The sequence below is a fragment of the Sus scrofa genome, chromosome 10 (genome assembly GCF_054392235.1).
Source record: "Sus scrofa isolate SSC_HxYL_T2T_F1_AM1 chromosome 10, Sscrofa_HxYL_maternal_Yorkshire_Landrace_v2.0, whole genome shotgun sequence".
Taxonomy (NCBI): Eukaryota; Metazoa; Chordata; class Mammalia; order Artiodactyla; family Suidae; genus Sus; species Sus scrofa.
Genome location: NC_139392.1, coordinates 52,086,299 through 52,114,181, shown reverse-complemented (window position 1 = coordinate 52,114,181; position 27,883 = coordinate 52,086,299). Strand labels below are relative to the sequence as shown.

At 40.1% G+C, this 27,883-nt stretch overlaps 1 protein-coding gene across 33 annotated transcripts in view; it reads right to left on the bottom strand.

Moving 5' to 3' along the window:
- The window catches only part of CDC14B (cell division cycle 14B), a 119,334-nt gene that overhangs the window by 36,073 nt on the left and 55,378 nt on the right, over positions 1 to 27,883 (bottom strand). For all 33 annotated transcript variants that reach the window (XR_014817653.1, XR_002336289.2, XR_014817652.1 and 30 more), the window contains 3 exons: positions 25,117 to 25,209; positions 5,520 to 5,596; positions 322 to 388 (listed from right to left, as the gene is read on the bottom strand). Coding sequence is in view for 26 of the 33 variants with exons in the window: in XM_084979698.1 (XP_084835824.1) it covers positions 322 to 388; positions 5,520 to 5,596; positions 25,117 to 25,209 (237 nt within the window). In the remaining 7 variants the exon portion in view is untranslated. The remainder of the gene's footprint in view (positions 1 to 321; positions 389 to 5,519; positions 5,597 to 25,116; positions 25,210 to 27,883) is intronic.

Sequence of the window (27,883 nt, the reverse complement as noted above, 5' to 3'; positions counted from 1 at the left end):
TGGGAACCAGTAATCTATCCAATTCTTGTTTTTCTTTGAAATCACAACACATTCAAAACCACTTCTGAATTTAGAACCTAATTACATAACTGTTTCTTACTGTCCCCTGTCGTTCAAATGGTTTTTTCCCCAACTCATGGAGAGAAGCACTCAGATTCAGAATACTGTTTTATGGTCTGGAGTCATTAATACTGGCAGGAAAATGGGATACCTCTAACATCACATACATCTTGGAAGATCTTGGGGGACAAGGCCTAGTCTTCTTTGGACGGTACCTTAGTTTTCCAACACAACACTGGGTACATCCTACGAATTACTTACCTTCTTTACTGCATAAAAACAGTCGAGAAGTGTAATGTAGAAATTGCAACTCCCATAGGCAGCATCTCTGAAATCCCAAAAGTAGTGAAATACATATTTCAGTTAATTTAATCTTCTGATGTACACTTATCTCAAGACAAAGCTGATTAGAAGTTAAAATCAAACAGCATCGGTCTCAAAAAAAAAAAAAAAGGATTCTCAGCTTTTGGTTTTTGAATAAAGGATACGTCACTGTTACGAATTTCATTGTAGTTTCTACATAACCCTACAATGTTTTATGGACATAGATCAATAATGACCATGTTCCAAATTTCAAAAGATCTCTCTAGATTCTTTTTGGCTTTAACAGTTGAGCTTCCACTAGGGAGAACAGTATGGAGCATCCTCAGAAAACTAAAAAGAGAGTTACCATATGATCCTGCAATCTTACTCCTGGGCACATATCCAGAGGAAACCATAAATCGAAGATATAAATGCACCGCAGTGTTCACAACAGCATTATTTACAATAGCCAAGACATGGAAGCAACCTAAATGTCCACTGACAGATGAATGGATAAAGATGTGGTACATATATATACAGTGGAATATTACTCAGCCATAAAAAAGAATGAAATAATGCCATTTGCAACAACATGGATGAAGACCTAGAAGTTATCATACTAACTGAGTTAAGTCAAACAAAGACAAATACCATATAATCTCACTTACATGTGGAATCTTAAAAAAATAACACAAACGAACTTTTATACAAAACAGAAATAGACCCAAAGATATAGATAACTAACTTATGATTACCAAAGGGGAAAGGGAGGGGAGGGATAAATTGGGAAGTTAGGATTAATAGATACACACTGTTATATATAAAATAGATAACTAACAAGGACCTACTGTTAGCACAGGAAAATATACTCAATATTTTGCAATAACCTATAAGGGAAAGAAAAATCTGAAAAAGAACATATACATACATGTATAACTGAGTCACTTTGCTGTAAGCCTGAAACTAATCAACTATACTTCAAAAAAACAACAGCAAAAAAAATAATAGCTGAGCTTCAAAAGATCCTTCTTCAGTTCAACTTCTCAATAGTATGTATTCCTCCCTCAAAGGGGCAAGGCTTTTGAATTTTTTCTTCAAACTGGAAAATAAAATCTCCAGCTGTTTCCCATCTGTCTAATGTCAACAGCCAAGCTATTAGCAGCTATGCAATACTATCTCTAGAGAAAATAGAGAAAAGAGACTAAACAAACAAACAAAACACCTCAGCTAAGAAGCAAGGAATATTATAGGTAATAACCAGAGAATAGAAGTATATGCTCTTTGTAACAATGATCTCAAGGTATTAAGAAAATGCTGAAATATATTTTATATTTTTTTCATTGAGACAGGCAGAGAAATATCTAATAGAATTCATTAAGAAATCACAGCTACATATACATATATTTTAAAACTGAATGGTTGAAGAATTACATGTAAGTTAAATCTAATTAAATATTGTCATATTACTCTAATTAAATATTACTGTAATAGCTAATTAAATGTTGCTGTAATAGCTAATTAAATGTTGCTAAAGAAGTTAACTATAAATGAATACCATTCTTTTTTTTTTTTTTTTTTTGTCTTTTTGCCTTTTCTAGAGCCACTCCCGAGGCATATGGAGGCTCCCAGACTAGGGGTCTAATTGGAGCTGTAGCCGCTGGCCTACGCCAGAGCCACAGCAATGCAGGATCCGATCCGAGTCTGCAACCTACACCACAGCTCACAGCAACGCCAGATCCTTAACCCACTGAGCGAGGCCAGGGATTGAATCTGCAACCTCATGGTTGCATTCGTTAACCACTGCGCCACGATGGGAACTCCTGAATACTATTCTTGCACAATCCTTTGTCAACAATCCTTTGTTAGCTGTTACATTTATTCTATGCACTTGAATTGGCAAGGATATAAGACTACAGTGTAATTTCTGTCAAAATATGATCAGGCTTTATGAATTCTGATTGGCCTACTTTTAATTAGCAAGTTCTATAGAACAGTAAAATGCGGTGAAGCACTAGATTTTTAAATCTGTCAAAAGCTGACAACTTTTGTAAAATATAGTAACATACTATTATATACCCATAATTATGCAAAAGAATTTTATTTCTGTAAATAAAAATTATTAGAAAAACAAAAGGAAAAAAATCATATAAAAGACAACTAAGTTCTATTATTTGATTCCACAGACAAAAATATTCTGTTAAATTGCTTAAAAGTCTCTAAAACCCTGCTCTCAATTCCTGCACTCATCACAGGCTAGACACAAAGACTGGCACTACTTCACAGGCTACAAAATGCTTTAGATAAATCAAGTATCTGGCATCTAGGACTGAAGACATTCAAATATCACAAAGCTGCACTGGTTCTAGCTAAGTCCTATTTATTTATTTATTTGTCTTTTGTCTTTAGAGAGCATATGGAGGTTCCCAGGATAGGGGTCTAATCGGACGCCGGCCTACACCACAGCCACAGCAATGTCAGATCTGAGCCACGTCTGCAACCTTCACCACAGCTCACGGCAATGCCGGATTCTTAACCCACTGAGCGAGGCCAGGGATCAAACCCGCAACCTCATGGTTCCAAGTTGGATTTGTTTCCACTGAGCCATAATGGGAACTAGTCCTCCTTTTTTTTTTAGAGAATTACTGATTTTTCTCCCTAGGTCCAGAAGCAACTAACTGCACCCCTCAGGGCCAAATGCCAATAATTTTAAACACAGGCACAGCAATAAACGACGTTTATTCTGTTTTTGACTCCTGTATTTATATTAACACAAAATTAACAACGTTTCATGGATCCTTAGTTACATTACGTGTAATGTATAAGCTTATTCCTGTTTCAGGACCTTATGTTCTATACTTTGGGAATGGCATTATTATTAATAATTACTATTACAAAGAAGAGTTCCGTGGAACAATGTTATCATTGTATATTCAACGTACCTATGACTCAGGGACCACAAATACAATCACTTCTTCTGAAGGAAGTACATGGTTATAAGTTATATGATTGCTGTTAGAAGTTGAGAAGAAAAACAGAGCATTTTCCAGTTTAAAAAATAACCTTCATCCTTTCCCACCTCAAAGAATACTTAACATGATCCATGAGCTAGGCAGAAAGGCAGTGATTGGGTTCAGAAACAATTGCTCTTTTTTTTTGGTCTTTTTTTGTCTTTTTAGGGCCACACCCTTGCATATGGAGGTTCCCAGGCTAGGGGTCCAATCGGAGCTATAGCTGCCGGCCTATGCCACAGCCACAGCAATGCCAGATCCGAGCCGCATCTGCAACCTACACCACAGTTCACAGCAACGCCGGATCCTTAACCCACTGAGCAGGGCCAGGGATCGAACCAGAGTCCTCATGGATACTAGCTGGGTTTGTAACCACTGAGCCACGACAGAAACTCCAGGTTCAGAAGCAATTCTTCTAATTGGCTAAATTACTAATATATAGTCTTTAGGGCAATATATAACTAAACTCTGCAGACTGTCCTAACAAAAATCTCTATTTTATGAAGTAAATTCATGGACAGTCCCAGAGTTACTTAAAAGGAGGTGGAGTCTGCCTGAGGTTAGGCAGACCCATCCCAAACAAAGCTGGTCCACAATTGAGCCAGATTCCTAAACTTACCCTTTAAAGGCAAGGTCACAAGTTCCCATCATGGCTCAGTGGTTAGTGAATCCGACTAGGAACCATGAGGTTGTAGGTTCGATCCCTGGCCTTGCTCAGTGGGTTAACGATCCAGCGTTGCCATGAGCTGTGGTGTAGGCTACAGACGAGGCTCGGATCCCGCGTTGCTGTGGCTCTGGCGTAGGCCGGTGGCTACAGCTCCAATTTGACCCCTACCCTGGGAACCTCCAAATGCCACAGGAGCGGCCCTAGAAATGGCAAAAAGACAAAAAAATAAAAAAATAAATAAAGGCAAGGCCAGACTTTCAAAATCAGGCATTTAAGCTCTATGTAACAATCTTAAAACTATTAGCTAACTTGCCCGTGGAAGAATGATGGAGGAGTTCCCATCGTGGCGCAGTGGTTAACGGATCTGACTAGGAATCATGAGGTTGCGGGTTCGGTCCCTGCCCTTGCTCAGTGGGTTAAGGATCCGGCGTTGCCGTGAGCTGTGGTGTGGGTTGCAGACACGGCTCGGATCCTGCGTTGCTGTGGCTCTGGCGTAGGCCGGGGGCTACAGCTCCGATTCGACCCCTAGCCTAGGAACCTCCATATGCTGCGGGAGTGGCCCAAGAAATAGCAGAAAGACAAAAAAAAAAAAAAAAAAAGAATGATGGAGTATTTAAAATTAGCAATAGCGTATGCAATGAGTAAAACCATTTCACACATTTATTATACATTGAGCATCACTCAAGCATTTATATTTATATAGCTAAGTCAAGTATTTTGATAAACAGGTAGAGAAACTTTTAGAACTTCATTTGATCTAAAGAAAAAAAAAAACACAAGCTTTTTTCAAAACACCTTCAACACAATCAGTTGGTAACTTTGAGATAAGGATGATGAAGTCATTCATTTATATAAAGACCTGATTTATCTAGGACACAGCCATTTGGTTTTTCAAGTAGTAGTTCTATAAAAGCAACCTCAGCCACTACTTCTGCTGGCTGTGTGCCTAGAAAGAAGGGGTTCATTTTTGCCCCAGAAGTAACTCCTGATTATTGGGAAAACTTATCTCTTAACTCCTTATGACCAAAACTTCTCAGGACTCGAAAATGGTAATTTTGAGTACTGTAACTCTGGGATTCTCATCTGATTAGAAAGCACAATTTCCATCCATGGGAGTGGCTCTAATTTCTCACGGAGGAGCAATTCACCACCACCATGGATATGTGCCAATGTCTGGAGATTTCGATTTTCACAATTAACTTCCCAGGGGGGAAGGTGTTACGGACAGCAAGTGAGCAGAGGCCAGTGACGCTATGACACACCCTGCAGTATACAGGACAGCCACCCCCTGCTGCTCCGTACCCACCCCCCCAACAAAACGTCAACAGCATCACTGCTGAGTAACCTAGATTTGTGGTGTTTATTTGTACCCACCCAGAAATGACTATTGAGCAGGTCTTCTTTTGTCAGAAACAGCTATACCAAGGTATTTCGGGCAAGGGCCTGATTAAATGAATCTACCATCACGACCTTATATTTACCTGAAAGGAATATAGGACGTATCTCCAAACATTAATATTCTATATGCTTCTTCTGGAGTTTTCCCCAAATATATAACCTACATGTGAAGAGAGAAGAAAAAGGCAATTTACTTCTAAATGATGATATAGTACTATCATGGCAACGTGAGCTTTGTACAATGTTTAGCCCATCAACGGAGCCTTCCCAAGGATCCTACGAGTCACCCACTTTCCTATCAGTGAATTCCCGTTTTGTTTAAATCTGCTGCCATCGCTGGTTTCTGCTGCCTGCAATAAGAGCCCTGACCAACAACTTTTTACAACAACCTTTGATGGTAAGAAGTATAGCATTTTAATAAGAGATTTTCTAAATCAAGATGTTTGACTCAGCACATGCTTTTATCTCACCTCCTTCCTAAAAATACACTGCAATGATAGATAGTAAAGAAGCATGTGGGAGAAGGGCATCGGGGGGAGGATGAGAAGAACACATAACCAGAACAAAGATTCTGATTCATTCCATCCATGCGGATTTAACCATTTACAATACTGTACATGTTTCCTGCAAAACTGCATTTATTTACTACTGTCGTGTGCTTCATTTATCATCAGAACGATATTATCCTTCAATTTTTATCTGATAAAATACTTCAAGTAGATTCTCCAGCATTTGGGGTCCACAGTTGGTAGACCTTTTTGCATTTCCAAAGTTATCTTTGTTTTCTGCCTTGACATTTACAGACTCTGTATACAGTTTTGAGCCTGCAGTCCTTTTTTTCTCAACAGCTCGGAGATGTTACTCTGTTATCTTCTGATTTTCATCATTGCAGAAGTATTTCACTATTCTCATTCTCTCCTCCTCCTTACACATAACCTGTTCTGGAAATTTGGACTTTGGAAAATCTCCACTGGTACCTCCCTAAATAAGTCATCCTCCAACCCCAAATAAGGATGTCTGGGACTTTCTGACCCTCACTCTAGCTGAAGGCTGGTCTTTTTATTTATTTATTTATTTATTTATTTATTTGCTTTTCTAGTGCGCACCCACGGCATATGGAAGTTCCCAGGCTAGGGGTCTAATTGGAGCTATAGCCGCCAGCCTATACCACAGCCGCAGTAATGCGTGATCCAAGCCGCGTCTGCAACCTACACCACAGTTCACGGCAACGCCGGATCCTTAACCCACTGAGTGAGGCAAGGAATCGAACCTGCAACCTTATTGTTCCTAGTTGGATTCGTTAACCCCTGAGCCACGATGGGAACTCTAAGGCTGGTCTATTTTACAAGTCAATCTTATACAAGGGCATCTTCCAACCACGTATGGAGGCCAGGGGAAGGAGAGACCAAGGGTATTAGATTAGTACACATATAATTTACTAAAAATTAGATTCAATCCTAAAGCTTTCTTGGAGATTAAATATACTTTAAATGTTGACTAGTAAAAAATAAATCACTGGAAATTTTAATAAGGAACCAATTTTATCTCAATTACTTAAATATACACATATGAGCAGTATCTTCAAACAAAGTATGAACATTCTGAAGTGAGGACCCATGTCTTATGTTTCACTGTAGCCCCTGGTTTATACATTATATACAGACTCTGATTCAATGCTTAATTCATTGAACCTATTTCTAATTAAATTACTGACTAATAATGAAAACTACTTATAATCATTAGGAAACTTTAACTGATAAAAAGTTTATATAAATACATCATTGGATTAAGAAAAATTATAAAATCAAGAATTGTAGAAAGCTTAGAAAAGGATATATTATAAAACTAGCTATAATAGTTGACTCCACTTCTAAAGGGCATTTTTCCCAATTGTCTATTTTAAAACACATAAATGGAAATTTTTTGCAATGTTTACCTTTTTTTTTTTTTTTTTGTCTTTTTTTTTGCTATTTCTTTGGGCCGCTCCCGTGGTATATGGAGGTTCCCAGGTTAGGGGTCTAATCAGAGCTGTAGCCGCCGGCCTATGCCAGAGACACAGCAACGTGGGATCCAAGCCGCGTCTGCAACCTACACCACAGCTCACAGCAACGCCGGATCCTCAACCCACTGAGCAAGGCCAGGGATCGAACCCACAACCTCGTGGTTCTCAGTCGGATTCGTTAACCACTGCGCCACGACAGGAACTCCTGTTTACCATTTTTAATAATGATTTAATTCAGAGTTCCCGTTGTGGCGCAGTGGTTAACGAATCCAACTAGGAACCATGAGGTTTCAGGTTCGATCCCTGGCCTCGCTCAGCAGGTTAAGAATCTGGCATTGCCGTGAGCTGTGGTGTAGGTCGCAGATGTGGCTCTGATCTGGTGTTGCTGTGGCTGTGGTGTAGGCTGGCTGCTATAGCTGCGATTAGACCCCTAGCCTGGGAACGTACATATGCCGTGGGTGCAGCACTAAAGACAAAAAAAAAAAAAAAAGATTTAATCCCATTGACTCTAAAAATAATAAAAAGTATAATCAACTGTACAGAATCTTCTAACATTCCTTTACCTATAATAGCATACAAAACAGCACCTACAAAGAACAATCAATCAAGTCCAAGAATAAAGAAATGCTTTCTTCCCTAGTATGAAATTTTAAGGTACCATTTTATTACTAATGCAAGGTTGTAACTTACTATGAGTTGCTCAAAATCATCTATAATCATCTCAACATATATTTATCTATACATTATTTACTTAGACCTCTTAAGCATCAACCTATCAATTGACTTTCTATTTTATCACTATTTAGTTGGAAAAAAAGCATAATAGTTCTTTCAAGAAGAACTAAAAAGTCTTGATACTGAGACAAGATGGTGGAATAGAAGGACTCAAGCTCACCTCCTCTCACAAAAAACACCAAAATAACAACTATCTGCTGAACAACCATCAAAAAAATAGACTGGACGGTACCAAAAAAGATATTCAACACCCAAAGCAAAGAAGCCACAACGAGATGGTAGGATGGGCACTTTCACAATATAAGTGAAAGTGTCCTTGGCAATGCACAGGCTGGAAAATAACTACACTGCAAAGGCCTCCCCACAGGAGTGAGAGTTCTAGACTTCACATCAGATTCCCCACTCTGGTGGTCTGGCACTGGGAAGAGCCCCCGGGGCATTTGGCATGGAAAACCAGTGGGGCTTGAGCACAACTCCTCCAAAGTTCTGGGGGAAACAGAGCCATTACTCTTGAAGGCACACACAGGGTTTCACATGCACTGGGTCCCAGGGACTCCATAAGAATCTGGGCCAGTCCTACCCATGGCTTGGTGTCAACTGTGGCTTGGGGTGGAGGCAGGATATTGGAGGCAGAGGTCCCAGGGAATAATCATTGGCGTGACTGCTCCCTGGAGGTGGCCATTTTAGAAAAGTCTGACCCCACCCATCAGAGGCTGAGAAGCCCCAGGCCAAATAACAAACAGAGTGGGAGCACAGCCCCATCCATCAGCAAAGGCTGCCAAAAGTCCTCTTAGGCATCTAACCACCTCTAATCACACCCAGCAACACAACGCACCCAAGCGTGGGCAACATCAGTCCCTCCCATAAGAAAGCCTGCCATGAGCCCCTGTATCAACTTCACTAACCACAGAGCAGACACCAAAAGCAAGAGGGGCTACAACCCTGCAGTCTGCAGAAAATGACCATGAACACAGAAAGCTAGACAAAATGAAAAGGCAGAGAAACATGCTCCAGATGAGGAAACAAGACAAAACCCCAGAGAAACATTTAGGTGAAGTGGAGATAAGCAAACTACATGAAAAAGACTTTAGAGTAACAACAGTGAGAATGATCCAAGATCTTGGGAAAAAACTGAAGGCAGAGATTGAGAAATTACAAGAAATGTTTAACAAAGAAATAGAAGACTTAAAGAACAATGGAACTAGAGTCTCTCATACTAAGTGAAATAAGTCAGAAAGAGAAAGACAATATCATATGATACCACTTATATCTGGAATCTAATAAATGGCACAAAAGAACCTATCTACAGAAAAGGAACAAACTCATGGACATGGAGAAGAGACAAGGGGGTTTCCAAGGGGGAAGGGGAGAGAGTGGGATGGACTGGGAATTTGGGATTAGTAGATACAAACTATTGCATTTGGAGTGGATAAGCAACAAGATCCTGCTGTATAGCACAGGGAATTATTTCCAGTTATTTGTGATAGAACATGATGGAGGATAATGTGAGAAAACAATGTGTGTGCATCTATATATTTTATAACTGGGTCAATTTGTTGTATGGCAGAAATTGACAGAACACTGTAAATCAACTATAATAGAAAAAATAAAATCTTACCCCAAAAAAAGAACAGACAAGTTGAGATGAACAACACAATAATTAAAATGAAAAATTCAACAAAAGGAATCAATAGCAGAATACAGGAGGCAAAAAAATGAATAAGTGAGATGGGAGACAGACTGATGGAAATCACAGATGCAGAACAGAATAAAGAAAAAAAAGTTTTTTAAATGTCGACAGTCTAGGATAACTCTTGGACAACACTCAAAGCACTAACATTTGCATTACATGGAGAGAGAGAAAGGGCCAGAAAAAAATAATTTGAAGAGATTATAGCCAAAAACTTCCCTAACATGAGAAAGGACTCACTCAAGCCTGGGCAGCACAATGAGTACCATATAGAATAAACCCAAGGAGAAACACTCTTGAGACACATACTAATTAAACCAACCAAAATTAAAGACAGAGAAAATACAGACAACACCTATGGAAAAGCAACAAATAACATCAAGGGAACCCCAATATGATTATCAGCTCAAACTTCAGCAGCAACTCTATGAGCCAAAAGGGAGTGGCACCATATACCTAAAGTGATGAAAGGAAAAAACCCAGAGTAGTCTAAATTCAGCAAGGCTCTCAATTCAGATTTGATGGAGAAATCAAAAGCTTCACCGATAAGCAAAAGCTAAAAGAATTCACACCATCAAACCAGCTTTACAACAAATACTAAAGGAACTTCACTAAGCAGAAAAGAAAAGGCCACAACTACAAACAATGAAATTACAAAGGATAAGGCTCACTGATAAAAGCAAACATAGTAAAGGTAGGAAATAATCCAAACACAAATATAATTATCAAAACCAGCAACCTCTAACAAGAGGAGAGCACAAATTTAGAATAAAAGAAACATACTTGAAATTTATTTATTTATTTATTTATTTATTTATTTGTCTTTCTATCTTTTCAGGGGCCATACCTGCAGCATATGGAGGTTCTCAGGCCAGGGGTCCAATTGGAGCCATAGCTACCTGCCTACACCAGAGTCACAGCAACGCCCAATCCAAGCCAAGTCTGAGACCTACACCATAGTTCACAGCAACGCAGGATCCTTAACCCACTGAGCAAGGCCAGGGATCGAACCCACAACCTCATGGTTCCTAGTCGAATTCATTAACCACAGAGCCACGACGTGAATTCCCATAGTTGAAATTAAGAGACCACCAACTTAATATTGTGTATGTGTGTGTATATATACACATATATATCTATATACTCCTATATCAAAACCTCATGGTAACCACAAACCAAAAAATCTACAGTAGATAAACACACAAATAAGAAAAATACAAACACAACACTAAAGATAGTCATCAAACCACAAAAGAAGAAAACTAAAGAAGGGAGGAAAAAAGACCAACAGAAACATATCCAAACAAATTAAATTAATGGCAGTAAGAACATACTTACCAATAATTATCTTAAATGTAAATGGATTAAATGTTCCAACCAAAAGACACAGATTGGCTGAATGGATATAAAAACAATACCCTGAGACCCACTTCAGTTCCAGGGTCTCCTTATAGTCTAAAAGTGAAAGGATGGATAAAGACATGCCATTCAAATAAAATTAAAAACGAAAAAGCTCATCAGACAAAATAGACTCTGAAATAAAGACAGTTATAAAAGACAAAGAAGGACGTCCCATAATGATCAAAGGATCAATCCAAAAAGATATAACAATTGTAAATGTATATGTACCCAATATAGAAGCACCTGAATATATAAGGCAACCGCTAACAACCATAAAAGGAGAAGCTGACAATAACACAAAAATAGTGGGGGAATTTAACACCCCACTTAGAGCAACAGGCAGATCATCCAGATGGAAAATCAGTAAGGAAACACAGGCCTTAAATGATGAATTTGATGAGAAAGACTTATTTGATATTTATAGATCATTCCATTCAAAAGCAGTAGAATACACATTCTTCTCAAGAGCACACTGAACATTCTCCAATATAGATCACATTCTGGGCCACAAATCAAGGCTCGGTAAATTTTAGAAAACTGAAATCATAACAAGCACCTTTTCGAACCACAACACAATAAGACTAGAAATCAACTACAAGAAAAAAACAGTACAAAACAGAAACACATGGAGACTAAACACTATGCTACTAAACAACCAATGGATCACTGAAGAAATCAAAGGAGAAATAAAAAAATACCTAGAAACAAATGAAAATGAAAACACAATGGTCCAAAACCTATGGGATGCAACAAAAGCAGTTCTAAGAGGAAAGTTTATAGCAATATAAGCTTTCCTCAGGAAACTAGAAAAATCTCAAATAAACAACCTAACGTTACACCTAAAGCAACTACAGAAAGAACAAAACCCAAAGTGAAAGAAGAAAAAAAATCATAAAGATCAGAGCAGAAATACATGAAATAGAGATGAAGAAAACAATAGAAAAGATCAATGAAACCAGAAGCTAGTTCTTCAAAAAAAACCTAACAAAATTTATAAACACTTAACCAGACTCATTAAGGAAACGAGGGAAAGGGCTCAAATCAATATAATGAGAAATAAAAAAGGAGAAATTACCACTGACATCATAGAAATACAAAGGATCATAAGAGACTACTACAAGCAAACATATGCCAATAAAATGAACAACCTAGGTACGATCTTCCACGAATGAACCTGGAAGAAATGGAAAATACGAACAGACTAAACACAAGTACTGAAAGTGTGATTTAAAACCCCACCCCCCCCCAAATAAATCCTCTAAAAATTTTCAAAATCAAAAAAAAGAAAAGAAAGTCCAGGACCTGTTGGCTTCACTGGCAAATTCTATCATTTAGAAAAGGGTCAACACCTAGCCTTCTGAAAATATTCTAAAAAACTGCAGAGGAAGGAACACTCCCAAACTTATTCTATGAGGTCACCAATCACTCCGATACCAAAACTAGACAAGGACATCACAAAAAAAGAAAATGATAGGCCAATATGACTGATAACTATAGATGTAAAAATTCTCAACAAAATACCAGCAAATAAAATCCAACAATACATTAAAAGAATACACCGTGATCAAATGGGATTTATCCCAGGGTCACAAGGATTTTTCAATATCCACAAATTAATCATTATGATAAACCATATTAACAAATTGAAGAATAAAACTATATAATCATATCATTAGATGCAGAAAAAGCTTTTGACAAAATCCAACACCCATTTACAATAAAAAAACATCCAGTAAGTGGGCATGCAGAGAGTCTACTTCAACATAATAAAGGCCACATATGGGAGTTCCTGTCAAGGCTCAGTGATTAACAAACCTGACTAGTATTCATGAGGATGCAGGTTTGATCCCTGGCCTCATTCCATGGGTTAAGGATCTGGTGTTGCCATGAACTGTGGTGCAGGTTGCAGACACGGCTCGGATCCCACGTTGCTATGGCTGTGGCAAAAGCCAGTAACTACAGCTCCGATTCGACCTGTAGTCTGGGAACTTTCGTATGCTAAGGGTACAGCCTTAAACAGACATAAGACTAAATAAATACCCCATATGACAATCCCACAGCTATTCTCAACATCTAAAGATGCTATCAGAAAACATCCAGCACTCATCAATGAATGCATTGAAGTTGCAGGGTACAAAATTAATACACAGAAATCTGTCACATTTCTATACACTAACAATAAAAGATCAGAAAAAGAAATTAAGGAAACAATCCCATTTACCACTGCAACAAAAAGAATAAAATACTTCATAATAAACTTACCTAAGGAGGCAAAAGATCTATGCTCTGAAAACTACCAGAAGCTGATGGAACAAATCAAAGATGAAACAAAAGATGGAAAAGATATACCATGCTCTTGGATTGGAGGAATCAATATTGTCCTAAAGACTATATTACCCAAGGCAATCTACAGATTCAATGCAATCACTATCAAAATATCTACGGCGGAGTTCCCGTCATGGCGCAGTGGTTAACGAATCCGACTAGGAACCATGAGGTTGCGCGTTCGGTCAGTGGGTTAACGATCCAGCGTTGCCGTGAGCTGTGGTGTAGGTTGCAGACGCGGCTCAGATCCTGCATTGCTGTGGCCCTGGCATAGGCCGGTGGCTACAGCTCCGATTGGACCCCTAGCCTGGGAACCTCCATATGCTGCAGGAGCAGCCCAAGAAATAGAAAAAAGAAAAAAAAAAAAAAATCTATGGCATTTTTCATAGAATTAAAACAAAAAAAAAATTTTAATTTGTACAGGAATACAAAAGACCCCAAATGGCCAAAGCAATCTTGAGAAATACAAATGGAGCTGAAGGAATCAGGCTCCCCGGCTTAAGACTACACTACAAAGCTACAGTCATCAAAACAGTACGGTACTGGCATAAAAAGTATTTAACACTGCTAATTATATTAGAGAAATGAGGTATCATCTCATGCCAGTCAGAATGGCCATCATCAAAGAGTCTACAAACAGGAGTTCCTGCTGTGACACCACAAGTTAAGAATCTAATCATAGTGGCTCAGGTAGCTGTGGAGGAGGTTGGGTTCAATCCCCAGCTTTGTGCAGTGGGTTGAAGGATCTAGAGTTTCCACAGATGAGGCATAGGTTGCAGCTGTGACTTAGATTCAATCCGTGGCCCAGGACCTTCCATGTGCTACTTGAGGCCATTTAAAAAAAAGAAAAAAAAAAAAAAAGTCTACAAACAATAAATGCTGGAGATGGTGTGGAGAAAAGGGAACCCTCCTACAGTTTCAGTGGGAATGTAAATTGGTACAACCACAGTGGAAAACAGTATGAAGGTTCCTCAAAAAACTAAAAAGAGAATAACCATATAATCCAGCAATCCCACTCCTGGGCATCTATCAGAGAAAACCATAATTAGAAAAGATACATGCAGCCTAATGTTCACCCCACTGCAGTATTATTTACAATTGCCAAGATATGGAAGCAACCTAAATGTCCATTGACAGACAAATGGATAAAGATGTGGTACATACATACAACGGAATATTACCCAGCCATAAAAAAGAATGAAATAATGCCATTTGCAGCAAAATGGGTGGACCTAGAGATTATCATACTAAGCGAAGTGAGTCAGATAGTGAAAGGCAAACATCAAATGATAACACTTATAGTGGAACCTAAAAAAGGATACAAATGAACTTACTTGCAGAACAGAAAGAGACTCATAGATTTTGAAAACAAAGTTATGGTTACAAAAGGAGACAGGGATGGACTGGGGGCTTGGGACTGGCCTATGTACACTGTGCTCTATGGAATCACTGGCCAACAGGGAACTGCTGTATTAGCACAGGGATCTCTACCCAATATTCTGCGATAATCTACATGGGAAAAGAATCTGAAAAAGAATGTGTGTATATGTATAACTGAATCACTCTGTTGCACAGCAAAAATTATCATAAAAGTGTAAGTCAACTATACTTCAATAAAACTTTAAAAAAAAAAAACCCTAAAAAAGTCTTTCAAATTGATCCCCTCCCATTTTTTTCTCTAAATTTATCCATTCTTCAACCTGCTTCCTTTCTCTTCTAAGACTTACTGAAAAACATTAATAAGTTTTTTCTTTTCTCCATTCTATTTTAGGACTTCCTACCAGACACCCTTCAAAAAAGTACCCCTAAAATCAAAAAGACAAAACCAAATAAAAAAATACCTTGAGGTAATAGAGGGGAAAAAAAGGGTTTGATGCATTTATGTCTGTGTATATATACATAAATTAACTAAATGAAATCCAGAAACTTCTTCCTGATGTTCCCTAAATTTCTGATATAACATCTCTTAAATTCTTCTTTAAGCACTGTTGCAAGACATGTTTTTATAATACTTTCTTAGCCTCTTTGCTGAAAACTCCATCTTGTCCTTCCTTACTTTGTCCGGTCTTCCTGCTTGAGAAACAGTCATGGTGATGGTAAATGACTTAAGCATAAGAACAAGGACCTGGAGTTCCCGTCGTGGCGCAGTGGTTAACGAATCTGACTAGGAACCATGAGGTTGCGGGTTCAATCCCTGCCCTTGCTCAGTGGGTTAACAATCCAGCATTGCCGTGAGCTGTGGTGTAGGTTGCAGACATGGCTCGGATCCTGCGTTGCTGTGGCTCTGGCATAGACTGGCGGCTACAGCTCTGATTAGCCCCCTAGCCTGGGAAGCTCCATATGCCACGGAAGCAGCCCAAGAAATGGCAAAAAGACAAAAAAAAAAAAAAAAAAAAAAAAAGTCATTCTAAAAAAGAACAAAGACCTAAAGGCACGGGTTATTCGCGGGGTCAGCTGAATGAGGACATAATACATTGGTCTAGGCACGCTGGACCTGTGCAGATTGGCACGCCATTTGCACAAGCATGATATGTCCTCTAAAGAATAAGAGAAAGAGGAACCTCATGGCCAAGTGGTTTATGAGTGGTCGTTAGCAGAATATGCATTAGCAAAGAGAACCAAGGTACAAACCTAGGCACACAGGGTTGCCGCAAATAGGCATGCCGTTTGCGGAAGCACAGTGAGGATTCTCTGAAATGCTCTGCATAGATAGCTAACTCAAATGCTAATGATTCTTAAATGCCTAAAGTTTAGAGTAAAAGTTTAACCTTGTACCAGCTAAGTGACTTTTAAAATAATAAAAGAACTTATAAAATAATTTTAAAAAAACCTATAATCCTGCACCTACAACCCCCTTTTCACTTGGCATAATCCTCAAGAGCACAATAAAAGCAGTGTGGTTTACTTGAGGCAGGGCTCTTGGTCCCTGAGACCTTGAGTCCCCCGGTTCCCACCTTTATTTAAGATAAATGTCTCTGTGTCTTGTTTTATGTTAACTTTTTTTCCTTAAGTTCCACAGCACCCGTTCTTCAGCCCCATCCTGCTGAGCTGGTCTCAGCAAAGCACCAGGTGAAAGATAATTCAAGATTGTAGGTCCTTGTTTAATTATTAAAATTGCAATAGTATTATTTCCTTCTACCTTTCCAAACAAAAACAGTCTAATATATTAAACAGTTGTAGGTTAGCCTTAGAATACAAATTCAGTTCAAAGAACTGAAAAACAATGTAACATTTTTTCCTATGGAGAAACAAAACCTAAGTTCCTAATGATTTTTAAAAAGATTTAAATACAATTGGGGAATGCCTGTACATAGAGATTTTAGGTACAATGACATAAGCTGAAGGAGATTTATAAATTCAGCTTATGTTATTTACATAATGCTATTAGCTGAATGTGTCCACTCAAAATTCAAATGTTGAGGGAGTTCCCACTGTGGTGCAGTGGGTTAAGGATCCAATGTCTCTGCAATGGTGCGAGTTTGATCCCTGAGCCAGTGAAGTGGGTTAAGGATCTTGTGTTGCCACAGCTGTGGTGTAGGTCACAGCTACAGCTTGGATGGGATCCCTAGCCCAGGAACTTCATATGCCACAGGTACAGCCAAAAAAAGAGCAAAAAACAAAAAACCCAAAACAACAAAATTCTCATGTAGAAATCCTAATCCCTCAAGGTGATGGTAGTAGTGGAAAGGGCCCTTGGGAGGTAGTGGGCAATAAGAGGGAAGTCCTTGTGAATAAGATTAGTATTTTATGGAGTTCCCGTCATGGCGCAGTGGTTGGCGAATCCGACTAGGAACCATGAGGTTGCAGGTTCGATCCCTGCCCTTGCTCAGTGGGTTAATGGGATCCGGCATTGCCGTGAGCTGTGGTGTGGGTCGCAGATGTGGCTCAGATCCCACATTGCTGTGGCTCTGGCGTAGGCTGGCAGCTACAGCTCCGATTGGATCCCTGGCCTGGGAAATCTCCATATGCCGCGGGAGCGGCCCAAGAAATGGCAAAAAGACAAAAATAAAAAAAAAAAGATTAGTATTTTATAAAAGGGCTCCAGAGAGAGGAGAGCCATTCCAACATAGAGGAGATCTCACTCGACCATGCCATCACCCTGATCTTGGACTTCCAGCCTCCAGAACGCTGAGCAATACACTCCTCTTGTTTTAAAGCCTCCCAGAGGAGTTTCCATTGTGGCTCAGCAGGATTAAGACCTCAACTAGCTGTCAATCAGGTATAGTGGAAAAAATAAAAATCATTATAAAAAAAGAACCTAACTAGAATCCATGAGTATGGGGGATCGATCCCTGGACCCGGTCAGTGGATTAAAGATCCAGTGTTGCCGCAAGCTGCCATGCTAGTTGCAGGCGTGGCTCGGATCTGGTGTTGTGGTGGCTGTGGCATAGGCTGGGAACTTTCATATGCCGCAAGTTCCGCCCTAAAAAGCCAAAAAAAAAAAAAGACCTCCTGGTTGCTATATTTTGTTATAGCAGCCCCAAAGAACTAAGACATGTAACAATCAAAGAAATGTTTCTAACACTCTATAACTTTTAATTTTATATCCACTCATCTTGCCTAGTCAAAAGCCCTTCCCCAATAAAATCATTATCAACTTGTTCCTTGAGAAGAATCCTTGAAATGGCTCCTATATTAACTTAAATTCTCAAATTAGTAAATCAGTACAATTTTATGATGCATCCCTGAGTTCCTGGCAATTTGGAAGTTCCATGCTCCTCAAATTCTTTCAGTGTAACTTCATGAAGAGCTATATACACACGCACATATATATATATTAGAGAGACAGACTTAAACATACATATACATTAGAGAGAGAGGTCACTCCTAACTCCACATTGCTGTCCAAAAATAGAAAACAACAACAACAAAAAAATGAACAAGAGAGATATTAAACAGCTGTGGTAGCCAGCTTCCAAGACAGCCCCAAGGATGCTTATCTCCTAGTAGGTATTTCCACCCTCAATGAATCCTGTCTGTGTAAATAATTAGATACTGAAGTAATGGCAGAGTGGGACTTCTGAGGCTAGGTCATATTAAAAAAAAAAAAAGGAGTTCCCGTCATGGCTCCGTGGTTAACGAACCCAACTAGCATCCACAAGGACGCGGGTTCAATCCCTGGCCTCGATCAGTGGATCAAGGATGCAGCATTGCTGTGAGCTGTGGTGTAGCTCGAAGACACAGCCTGGATCTGGTGTGACTGTGGCTGTGGCTGTGGCGTAAGCTGGCAACTGCAGCTCCGATTCAACCCCTAGCCTGGAAACCTCCACATGCCACAGGTTCAGCCTTAATAAAGCAAAAACTGCTGTAAAACTAGGTTGTGATGATTGCAGTACACCTATAAATCTTATAAAACTCATTAAGTAATTAAAAAAAAAAATGACAAGTGTGGAAATGCAAATGTAAAGAAGCCCTACGGCTTAGGAAACATAAGGAGAACCTGCTGTCTCTCTTCGGGGTAAAGAACCTCTTTGAAGAAGCTAACGGCGATCTCACAGGAAAAAAATAAAATACTGGTATAGAAAATTACTTGAGAAGTCATAGAGTTTTTCAAAATCAAAGTACAAAGTTTCTTGTTTTTGTTTTTCGTGGGGTTTTCTGTTTTGCCTTTTTTTTTTTTTTTTTTTTTGCTGAACAATACCATAGGTATTTCTAGGTCTTCCACAGCTCACATTTGAAAAATTACTACCTGCCTAACGTAGCCCCTGTGAAAACTTCTGATCTTGGATTACTGATCTATGTTTCAATACCTGGGAGATGGTTGCTTAGCAACAGGATGACTCATAGACTGAAACAAAAACATCCCAACTTGATCATTAATAGTTTCAGCCCTTACAACTTAGGTCTCAAATAATAAAGCCCAGGGTGTTTTGGTTTTGTTGCGGTTTTTTTGGTGTTGTTTTGGTTTTGCCTTTTGTCCTTCTTTAGGGCTGCACCTGCAGCATATGGAGGTTCCCAGGCTAGGGGTTGAATCGGAGCTGTAGCTGCCAGCCTACACCACAGCCACAGCAGCACAGGATCCGAGCTGCATCTGTGACCTACACCACAGCTCACGGCAAGGCCTGATCCTTAACTCACTGAACGAGGCCAGGGATCGAAGCGACAACCTCATGGTTCCTAGTTGGATTCATTTCCATTGCGCCACAACGGGAACTCCAGATTCTTTTTTTTAATAAAAGATGAAGAAAAGGAGTTCCCTGGTTACCTAGCAGTTAAAGGATCTGGTGTTGTCACAGCTGTGCGCTGTGGCTCAGGTTGGATCCCTGGTCTGGGAACTGCCACATGCCACAGGCTAATCCAAAAAAAAAGATAAAAAGGACAAAGATAGAGTCAGTCCACAGTCCATTTGGAATACTTCCTTCCTGAGTGCACTTCCTCCAGACTCTTTGTTTTTGTTTTAATATTACACCACCTTCTAAGGCAGTCATTAGAAAGCCTTATTATCTCCAAAATTCTCCAAACAACTCTAGAAAAAGTTATCAGGCCTAAAGACCAGTTTTTAGAGAATTCTCACGCATCTCTACAAAGTTTTAATCAAATTATGCAACGGGGGAGTTCCCATTGTGGCTCCATGGTTAACAAACCTGACTGGCATCCATGAGGACGCGGGTTCGATCCCTGGCCTCGCTCAGTGGGCTACCGATCCAGCGTTGCCGTGAGCTGTAGTGTAGGTCAAAGACGTAGCTCAGATCCCACATTTCTGTGGTTCTGGCATAGGCCGGTGGCTCCAGCTCCGAGATGACCCCTAGCCTAGGAACCTCCATATGCTGCTGGTACGGCCCTACAAGACAAAAAAAAGACCAAAAAAAAAAAAAAAAAAAAGAATATGCAATAAATTTCAATCAGATCACACCTTCACTACTTACTCTTATGTTTAATCTCTTGGGGTATTCATATTACATCTCAACACTGTTTTGCTACTATTAAATCTCCTTTTCTTAGAAGTTTTCTCCTGTTTCCCCATCTAGCATCATTACAGCTCCACGCTTCTACTTTAGCCAGCCAGTCATGGCTGCAAAGACACCTGCTACAGCCAAGAACTGTAAAACCCCTGCCAAGCTGGCTTCTAACTGAACAGAAGAATGAATTCAAGTGGAAGTCCAAATTGCTTACCTGGCACTTTCCTAAGCAATCAAATCAGTGCTAACCTCAGAGTATAAAATCCTGGAAGGATTTCTAAATCTAAAATATATTAACTATAGAAAAAATAAACTTCCACGTGCCCAATAGAGCCACAAGCAAAGTCAAAAGGCCAACATCAAACTGGGAACAAAGTGCCAACAAATTTTCAATCAATATGCCGAAGGGGTCAGGGCTCTTTCACTAGTTATGGAAAACAACAGCAACAAGATCTAAAAAGAGACTTCTTATCTATAAAAGTATCCAGAGTTTTGTGTCTAAGATAACGCTCGGTTCCCACCATGCCCATGGCTACCCTCTGAGGGGTTATTTCACACTGAAGGCACCATATCTGGCTCAAGACCTCACCATTTTGGGGACATCTGTTCTGACCAGAGACAAATGACTGATGCCAAAGCAGCCCATGCAGAGCTTTGTGGGTTCTGCTCAGGAGAAGGTTTGTTTTTGTTTTGTTTTTTTGTCTTTTTGCCATTTCTTGGGCCCCTCCCACGGCAAATGGAGGTTCCCAGGCTAGGGGTCTAATCGGAGCTGTAGCTGCCAGCCTACGCCAGAGCCACAGCAACTCGGGATCCAAGACGCATCTGCGACCTACACCACAGCTCATGGCAACGCCGGATCATTAACCCACTGAGCAAGGGCAGGGATCGAACCCCCAACCCCATGGTTCCTTGTCGGATTCGTTAACCACTGCGCCACAACGGGATCTCCAGGAGAAGGTTATCTTAGGTGGAAGTGCTTCAAACATCCAGATTATCTCCTGGATGGTACAAAAACATTTACAGCTATACAAAGGGCCATTCTCTAGGGTGCTCTTCCATACTTTAAGTTGAGCACCAAGAATTCTGGCTGTGTTCCTTCTCCTGTAAAGCTGTCACGATCTACTCTAACCTATGGGGTTCCTCTCCCCAGTGACTGGCCAACTAATGGGATCAAATATCCCAGTTAAAAACAGCTACCTCTCCAGTCTCTCTTTCCTGGGACCCTGCATACATTCTGTCCACACCCCCACTCTCAGGATTTTTGCTGCCAAGCACAAAATACACCAGGAGGGATGATAAACACACAAAGAAAAGGAGTTCCTGCTGAGGCACAACAGGATCAGGTGGCACTTATAAAGCGCTGGGACATAGGTTTGATTCCCAACCAAGCACAGTGGGTTAAGGACCCGGTATGGCCACAACCGCAGTGTACGTCGCAACTGCAACTCAGATATGCTCCCTAGCCCGGAAACTCCATATGCCAGGGGGTGGCCAAAAGGGGGGGGAGGGGAGCAAAAAGCAAACAAAAGTCCCTATCTGGATACGCCTAAGAAATCAAATTTTAAGAGAAAAAAAATCTATAACCTGTGTTTCAGACATTAAGAGCTGACAGTAAAACTTAGTTATCTCAAACATTTCTCTCAATTATGTTTTTCTCTTTTTGACCATACCCACAGCATATGGAAGATCCCAGGCCAGGGATCAAATCCAGCCACATCTGCAAACTATGCCACAGCTGCAGCATCACCAGATCCTCGACCCACTGTGCTGGGCCAGGGATCCAACCAGCAATGCCACAGAGACAAGCTGGATCATTAACCAACTGTGCGCCACAGCGGGAACTCCCTCTTCTCAATTACTTTTGTGAGCACAAATTTAAAAAAAAAAAAAAAAAAAAAATCCAAAAAGTTCTTAATCATTGTTGCTAATGAAATACCTTCAACATAGAAAAAGAAACTATCCAGTTTTGAGGTGCAATTTCAACGAGTACCACCAACTTTTGGTCTAATCATTGTTAAGTACCAGATTATCAACTTACACATCAGAAAAAGCATTTTAAAAGAAACCATGAACATGATGGAAAATAGTATGAGAGAAAGTGTGTGTGTGTGTGTGTGTGTGTGTGTGTGTATGACTTGGACACTTTTCTGTATAGCAGAAATTGAAACAACACTGTAAATCAACTATACTTTAATTTAAAAAAAATTTAATATTTTTAGAACTATGTTCTAAATACTCAAAAAAAATAAGAAATAAAAAAAATAATAAATAAATGAAAGCATGACCAAAGCAAGTAGCAAGCTGGGGGAAGTAGCAATGAGAGCTCCTGCTGTGGCTCAGCAGGTTACAAACCCAACTAGCTAGTATCCATGAGGATACAGGTCTGAATCCTGGCCTTGCTCAGTAGGTTAAGGGTCTGGCATTGCCCTGAGCTGTGGTGTACGTCTCAGATGCAGCTTGGATCCTGCACTGCTGTGGCTGTGGTGTAGACTGGCAGCTGCAGCTCCAAGTCGATCCCTACCCCAGGAACTTCCATATGCCACAGGGTTGGCCCTAAAAAGCCAAAAATAAATAAATAAATAAATTTCAAAAGAAAATTTGAACAGTTTAGCATACTCCTGTATAGCTTGTTACAAGAGTGCTTTTCATAGTTACCAAGAAATAATCTGTTTTTCATCAGATCATCATCTCCTGAACCAAGACTTCAGGTCACATATGAAACAAATGAAGATCCTTCACATGTTACATAAGGTAATTCGATTGGTACTTAGGTTGGCAAAATATTTCCAGGACTGCCACCACAAAAAGGTCACAAAGTCTAGTAGTTCTCTGAAAATCCTGGTTCCCCCAACCCTCCTGGCGGAGGTCTGTGGTACCTACTTTTCATCTGTAAACTTCTCAGGTGTTTATGACCCCTGGGCCAGGAACTTCCATAAGCCATAGGTGCAGCCCTACAAAGAAAGAAAGAAAAAAAAAAAAACTCAACTATAATTAAAAAAGAACTCCAACATTAAAAGTTTTTTTTTTTCCCCCTCCTTTTTTGCAGCATATGAAAGTTCCCAGCCTAGGGATCAAATCAGAGCTGCAGCTGCTGGCCTACACCCCAGCCAGAGCAACTCAGGATCCAAGCTGCATCTGTAATTGACATCTCAGCTCACGGCAATGCTGGATCCTTAACCCACGGAGCGAGGCTAAGGATTGAATTCACATCCTCATGGAAACTAGTTGGGTTCATAACCTGCTGAGCCGCAAGGGAACTCCGAACACCAAAGCTTTTTAATCTAAAATAACTACTGCACCCGTGGTGGGTGGGAGTGGAAGAAAACTACACTCAATATTCCTCCCCCCACCCACCCTCGCTCCCACCCCCCAGGGACAAGTCGCATTTGTTATGCTGAGCCACAGTGGGAACTCCCTCCCTTGATAGGTAGAGCAGCTAGCTTCCACTCTGCCAAAGCCACAAGGGACAACACTTGAGGATCTCTTAGCTTACGCAGGAAAAAGTGCTATCTGGGTACTCCTGCCAATGCATGCAGGAGGAACTAGATAAAAATCTGACTCTAAATAACCAAATGGCTTCCATGGTATTTACAAATAAATGAATTCAGAACTCATGAAATACTCACTATTCCAAAGCATACTTTCAATGACCCCAAAGAGACCAACCACTCAAAGTTGTATGTGATCTACACTCTATGTTACCCATTTCCCTACAATATTCCCGTCCCATGTCCTCCTGCTGTATGTTTTGATGTGCTTAGGTCACATTTTAGTTCAAAAAAAATGGCCTGTATTCAAATTATAAAGCACTCTTACCTCGTGTGATACACTTTTGATGGTTTTTGTTTAAATCAATTACTGGTCCTGACTCTACTTCCACAACTTTACTAAATGGATCATGAGTTAATAAAAACACAGCTTGGGAGCATTATTTTCTTTCTTCCTTTTTTTTTTTTTCCTGGCCACACGCCCAGCACGTGGAAGTTCCCAGCAGGGATCAAACCCTCACCACAGCAGTGACAATGACAAATTCTTAACTGCTAGGACACCAGGGAATTCCTGGGGCATTACTTTCTAATCCTAAGTGTCGTGATACATTAAAAAGGTTTCACACAAGTTGGTCAGTTTTTTTGAAAACAGCCTTTTTTAGAGCAGTTTTAGGTTCAAAACTGCAAATCTAAGGTACAGAGATCTCCCATATACTCCTTCTCCCATAACCTTTCTCATCTGGTCAAATTTTTTTTTTTTTTTTTTTTTGTCTTTTTGCAATTTCTTGGGCCGCTCCCGGAGCTGTAGCCACCAGCCTACACCAGAGCCGCAGCAACGCGGGATCCCAGCCGCATCTTCAACCTACACCACAGCTCATGGCAACGCCGGATCGTTAACCTATTGAGCAAGGAAGGCCAGGGATCGAACCCGCAACCCCATGGTTCCTAGCTGGATTCGTTAACCACTGTGCCATGACGGGAACTCCCCCCGAGCTGGTCAATTTTTTCAATGCATAATATCTTCTTTCTAGAAAGAAATCAAGACAGCTCCGAAAAAGAAATTTCAAAATTCCAATCACAAACTTAAAGTACCACTATTGCATGAATGTTCACTAATATATGAGAAAAGGAGTTGCTTACCATATAACATCCAATAAGGAAAGCAGCATTTGCCTGTTTTCTCTGATCAGGGCCAGTAAAATGAATAATTTTCTTTCTTAGCATTGTAATGGACTGCATAAAGATAAACAGGTGTTAGTATCCGCTTTCTAACTGCAAGTTGAACAAAACTTTACTTTGTAACTAAATTCCGTATCTCACAATGTCACAGCATTCGTATTAGCAAGACCTTTAAAAAGATGAACTCTGATACCCCAAAATGCCATGTACCTTCCCATAAAGAACATATTCTTAGAGTAGAATAAATGTATAATTAAAGAGTAGGAGAGGAGACACTGAAACTAATATAACACTATAAATCAACTACAGTTTTTTTTTTTTAAGGGTGAAAGGACATATAAACAGATACGTTTTAAGTACAGATTACCTCTGAAAGAATACATCAAAATCTGGAAAAGAGAGTAGAAGAGACCTTTTCTTTCTTTTCCTCCTGTCTGCCTTTTTCTTTTTCTTTCTTCTTTTTTTTTTTTTTCTTTTTTGGCCACCCTGTGGCACATGGAATTCCTGGACCAGGGATCAGATCCAAGCTGCAGTTGCAACCTGTGCCACAGCTATAGCAATAGATCCTTTAACTCACTGTGTTGGGCTAGGGAATGAACATGAGTCCTGGCACTGCAGAGACGCCACCAATCCCACTGTGTCAATGGGAACTCCTGTCTGCTTTTTTTAAAAAAAAAATCTATTCCTAGAGTTCCCACTGTGGCTCAGCAGCTTAAGAACCCAAGTAGAATCCATGCAGATGCAGGTTCATTCAATCTCTGGCCTCCCTCAGTCTGTGAAGGAACCGGTGTTGCCGTGAGCTGCAGCATAGGTCGCAGATGTGGCTTGGATCTGGCCTTGCTGTGGCTGTGATGTAGCAGCTGCAGCTCCAATTTGACCCCCAGCCTGGGAATTTCCACATGCTGCAGGTACAGCCCTAAAAAGATTAAAAAAAAAAAAAAAAAAAAAAGAAAAAAATCTATTCCCTAAACCTTTAAATTAAAATAAAAGTGTATAAAAATGTGCAAAAATAATTCATTCTGTCAGAAATCAGGATAGTAAATGGATACGGAAGGTTGGTGTAAGGAGGGTGTTACACTGGGTTCTTTCGGGGTGTTTCTGGGCTGCTCATAATGTTCTGTTCTTGATTTGATGATCAAAATAATTACCTATGTGTATTCAGTGTATGAAAATTCATTGCGCTGTATGCCCAAACTGTACATATTTCTGTACATATATATTATGCTTCAATAAAAAGTTAAAAATAGGAGTTCCCATCATGGCTCAGCAGAAACGAATCCAACTAGGAACCATGAGGTTGCGGGTTTGATCCCTGGCCTCACTCAGTGGGTTAAGGATCCAGCGTTGCCATGAGCTGTGGTGTAGGCTGCAGATGCAGCTCAGATCCTGCATTGCTGTGGCTGTGGTGTAGGCAGGCAGCTGTAGCTCTGATTCGACCCCTCGCCTGGGAACCTCCTTATGCCATGGGTGCAGCCCTAAAAAGACAAAAGACCAAAAAAAAAAAAGTTAAAAATACAGAGGATATGTAATTTTAAAACCAAAAGGGAGTTCCCACTGTGGCACAGTGAGTTAAGAATCCAACTGCAGCAGCTTGGGTTCCTGCAGAGGTGGGGATTCGATCCCTGGCCCAGGCAGTATGCTAAAAAGTTCAGGTATTGCTGCAGCTGTGGTATAGGTCACAGCTGTGGCTAGGATTCAATCCCTGGCCCAGGAACTTTCATATGCAGGGTGTGTGGCCACAAAATCAAAAAAAACAAACAAACAAACCAAAAAAAAACCAAAAAACAAAGGAACTCATTTGTTAGCACTTCCTCACCGGTACTTCACTAATGTGAGTAGAAATGGATCTAAGTAAGGGCAAAGAACAGATTATACTCAGTTAAATAAGCACAGTATTCCTTGGCTTTTGTATATCAATGTTTGGGTGTTTCAATGATGAATATGTACATATTTTCCTTTAGTCACTTACATAGAGTAAGAGGTCCAAGTTGATTTAAAAACAAATAAAACCCAGAGTTCCCACTGCTGCACAATGGGATGGGTGGTGCCTCTACAGTGCCAGGATGCAGGTTCAGTCCCAGCTGGGCACAGTGGGTTAAAGAATCCTGCATTGCTTCGGCTGCTGCATAGGCTGCAACTGTGGCTCACATCTGTACCCTGGCACGGGAACTCCATGTGCCACAGGTCAACCAAAAAAGAAATCCAGATCCACCTCCTAGAGTAATGACAATACAAACAAAAATAAATGGACCTAATTAAACTTAAAAGTTTCTGCACAGCAAAGGAAACCCTAAACAACACGAAAAGACAACCCACAGAATGGGAGAAAATATTTGCAAATAAAGCGACTGACAAGGGATTAATCTCCAAAATTTATAAACCCTTCCTGCAGCTCAATACCAAAAAAAAAAAAAAAAAAAAAAAAAAAGGGCAGAAGATCCAAACAGACAATTCTCCAAAGAAGACATATGGATGGCAAAAAAAACAGATGAAAAGATGTTCAACATTACTAATTATTAGCGAAGTGCAAGTCAAAACTACTATGAGGTACTACCTTACACCAGCCAGAAAGGCCATCATCAAAAGTCTACAAACAATAAATTCTGGAGAGGGTGTGGAGAAAAGGGAACCCTGTTACACTGTTGGTGGGAATGTAAATTGGTGCAACCACTATGGAAAACAGTGTGAAGATATTCCTCAGAAAACTAAAAATAAAATTACCATTTGA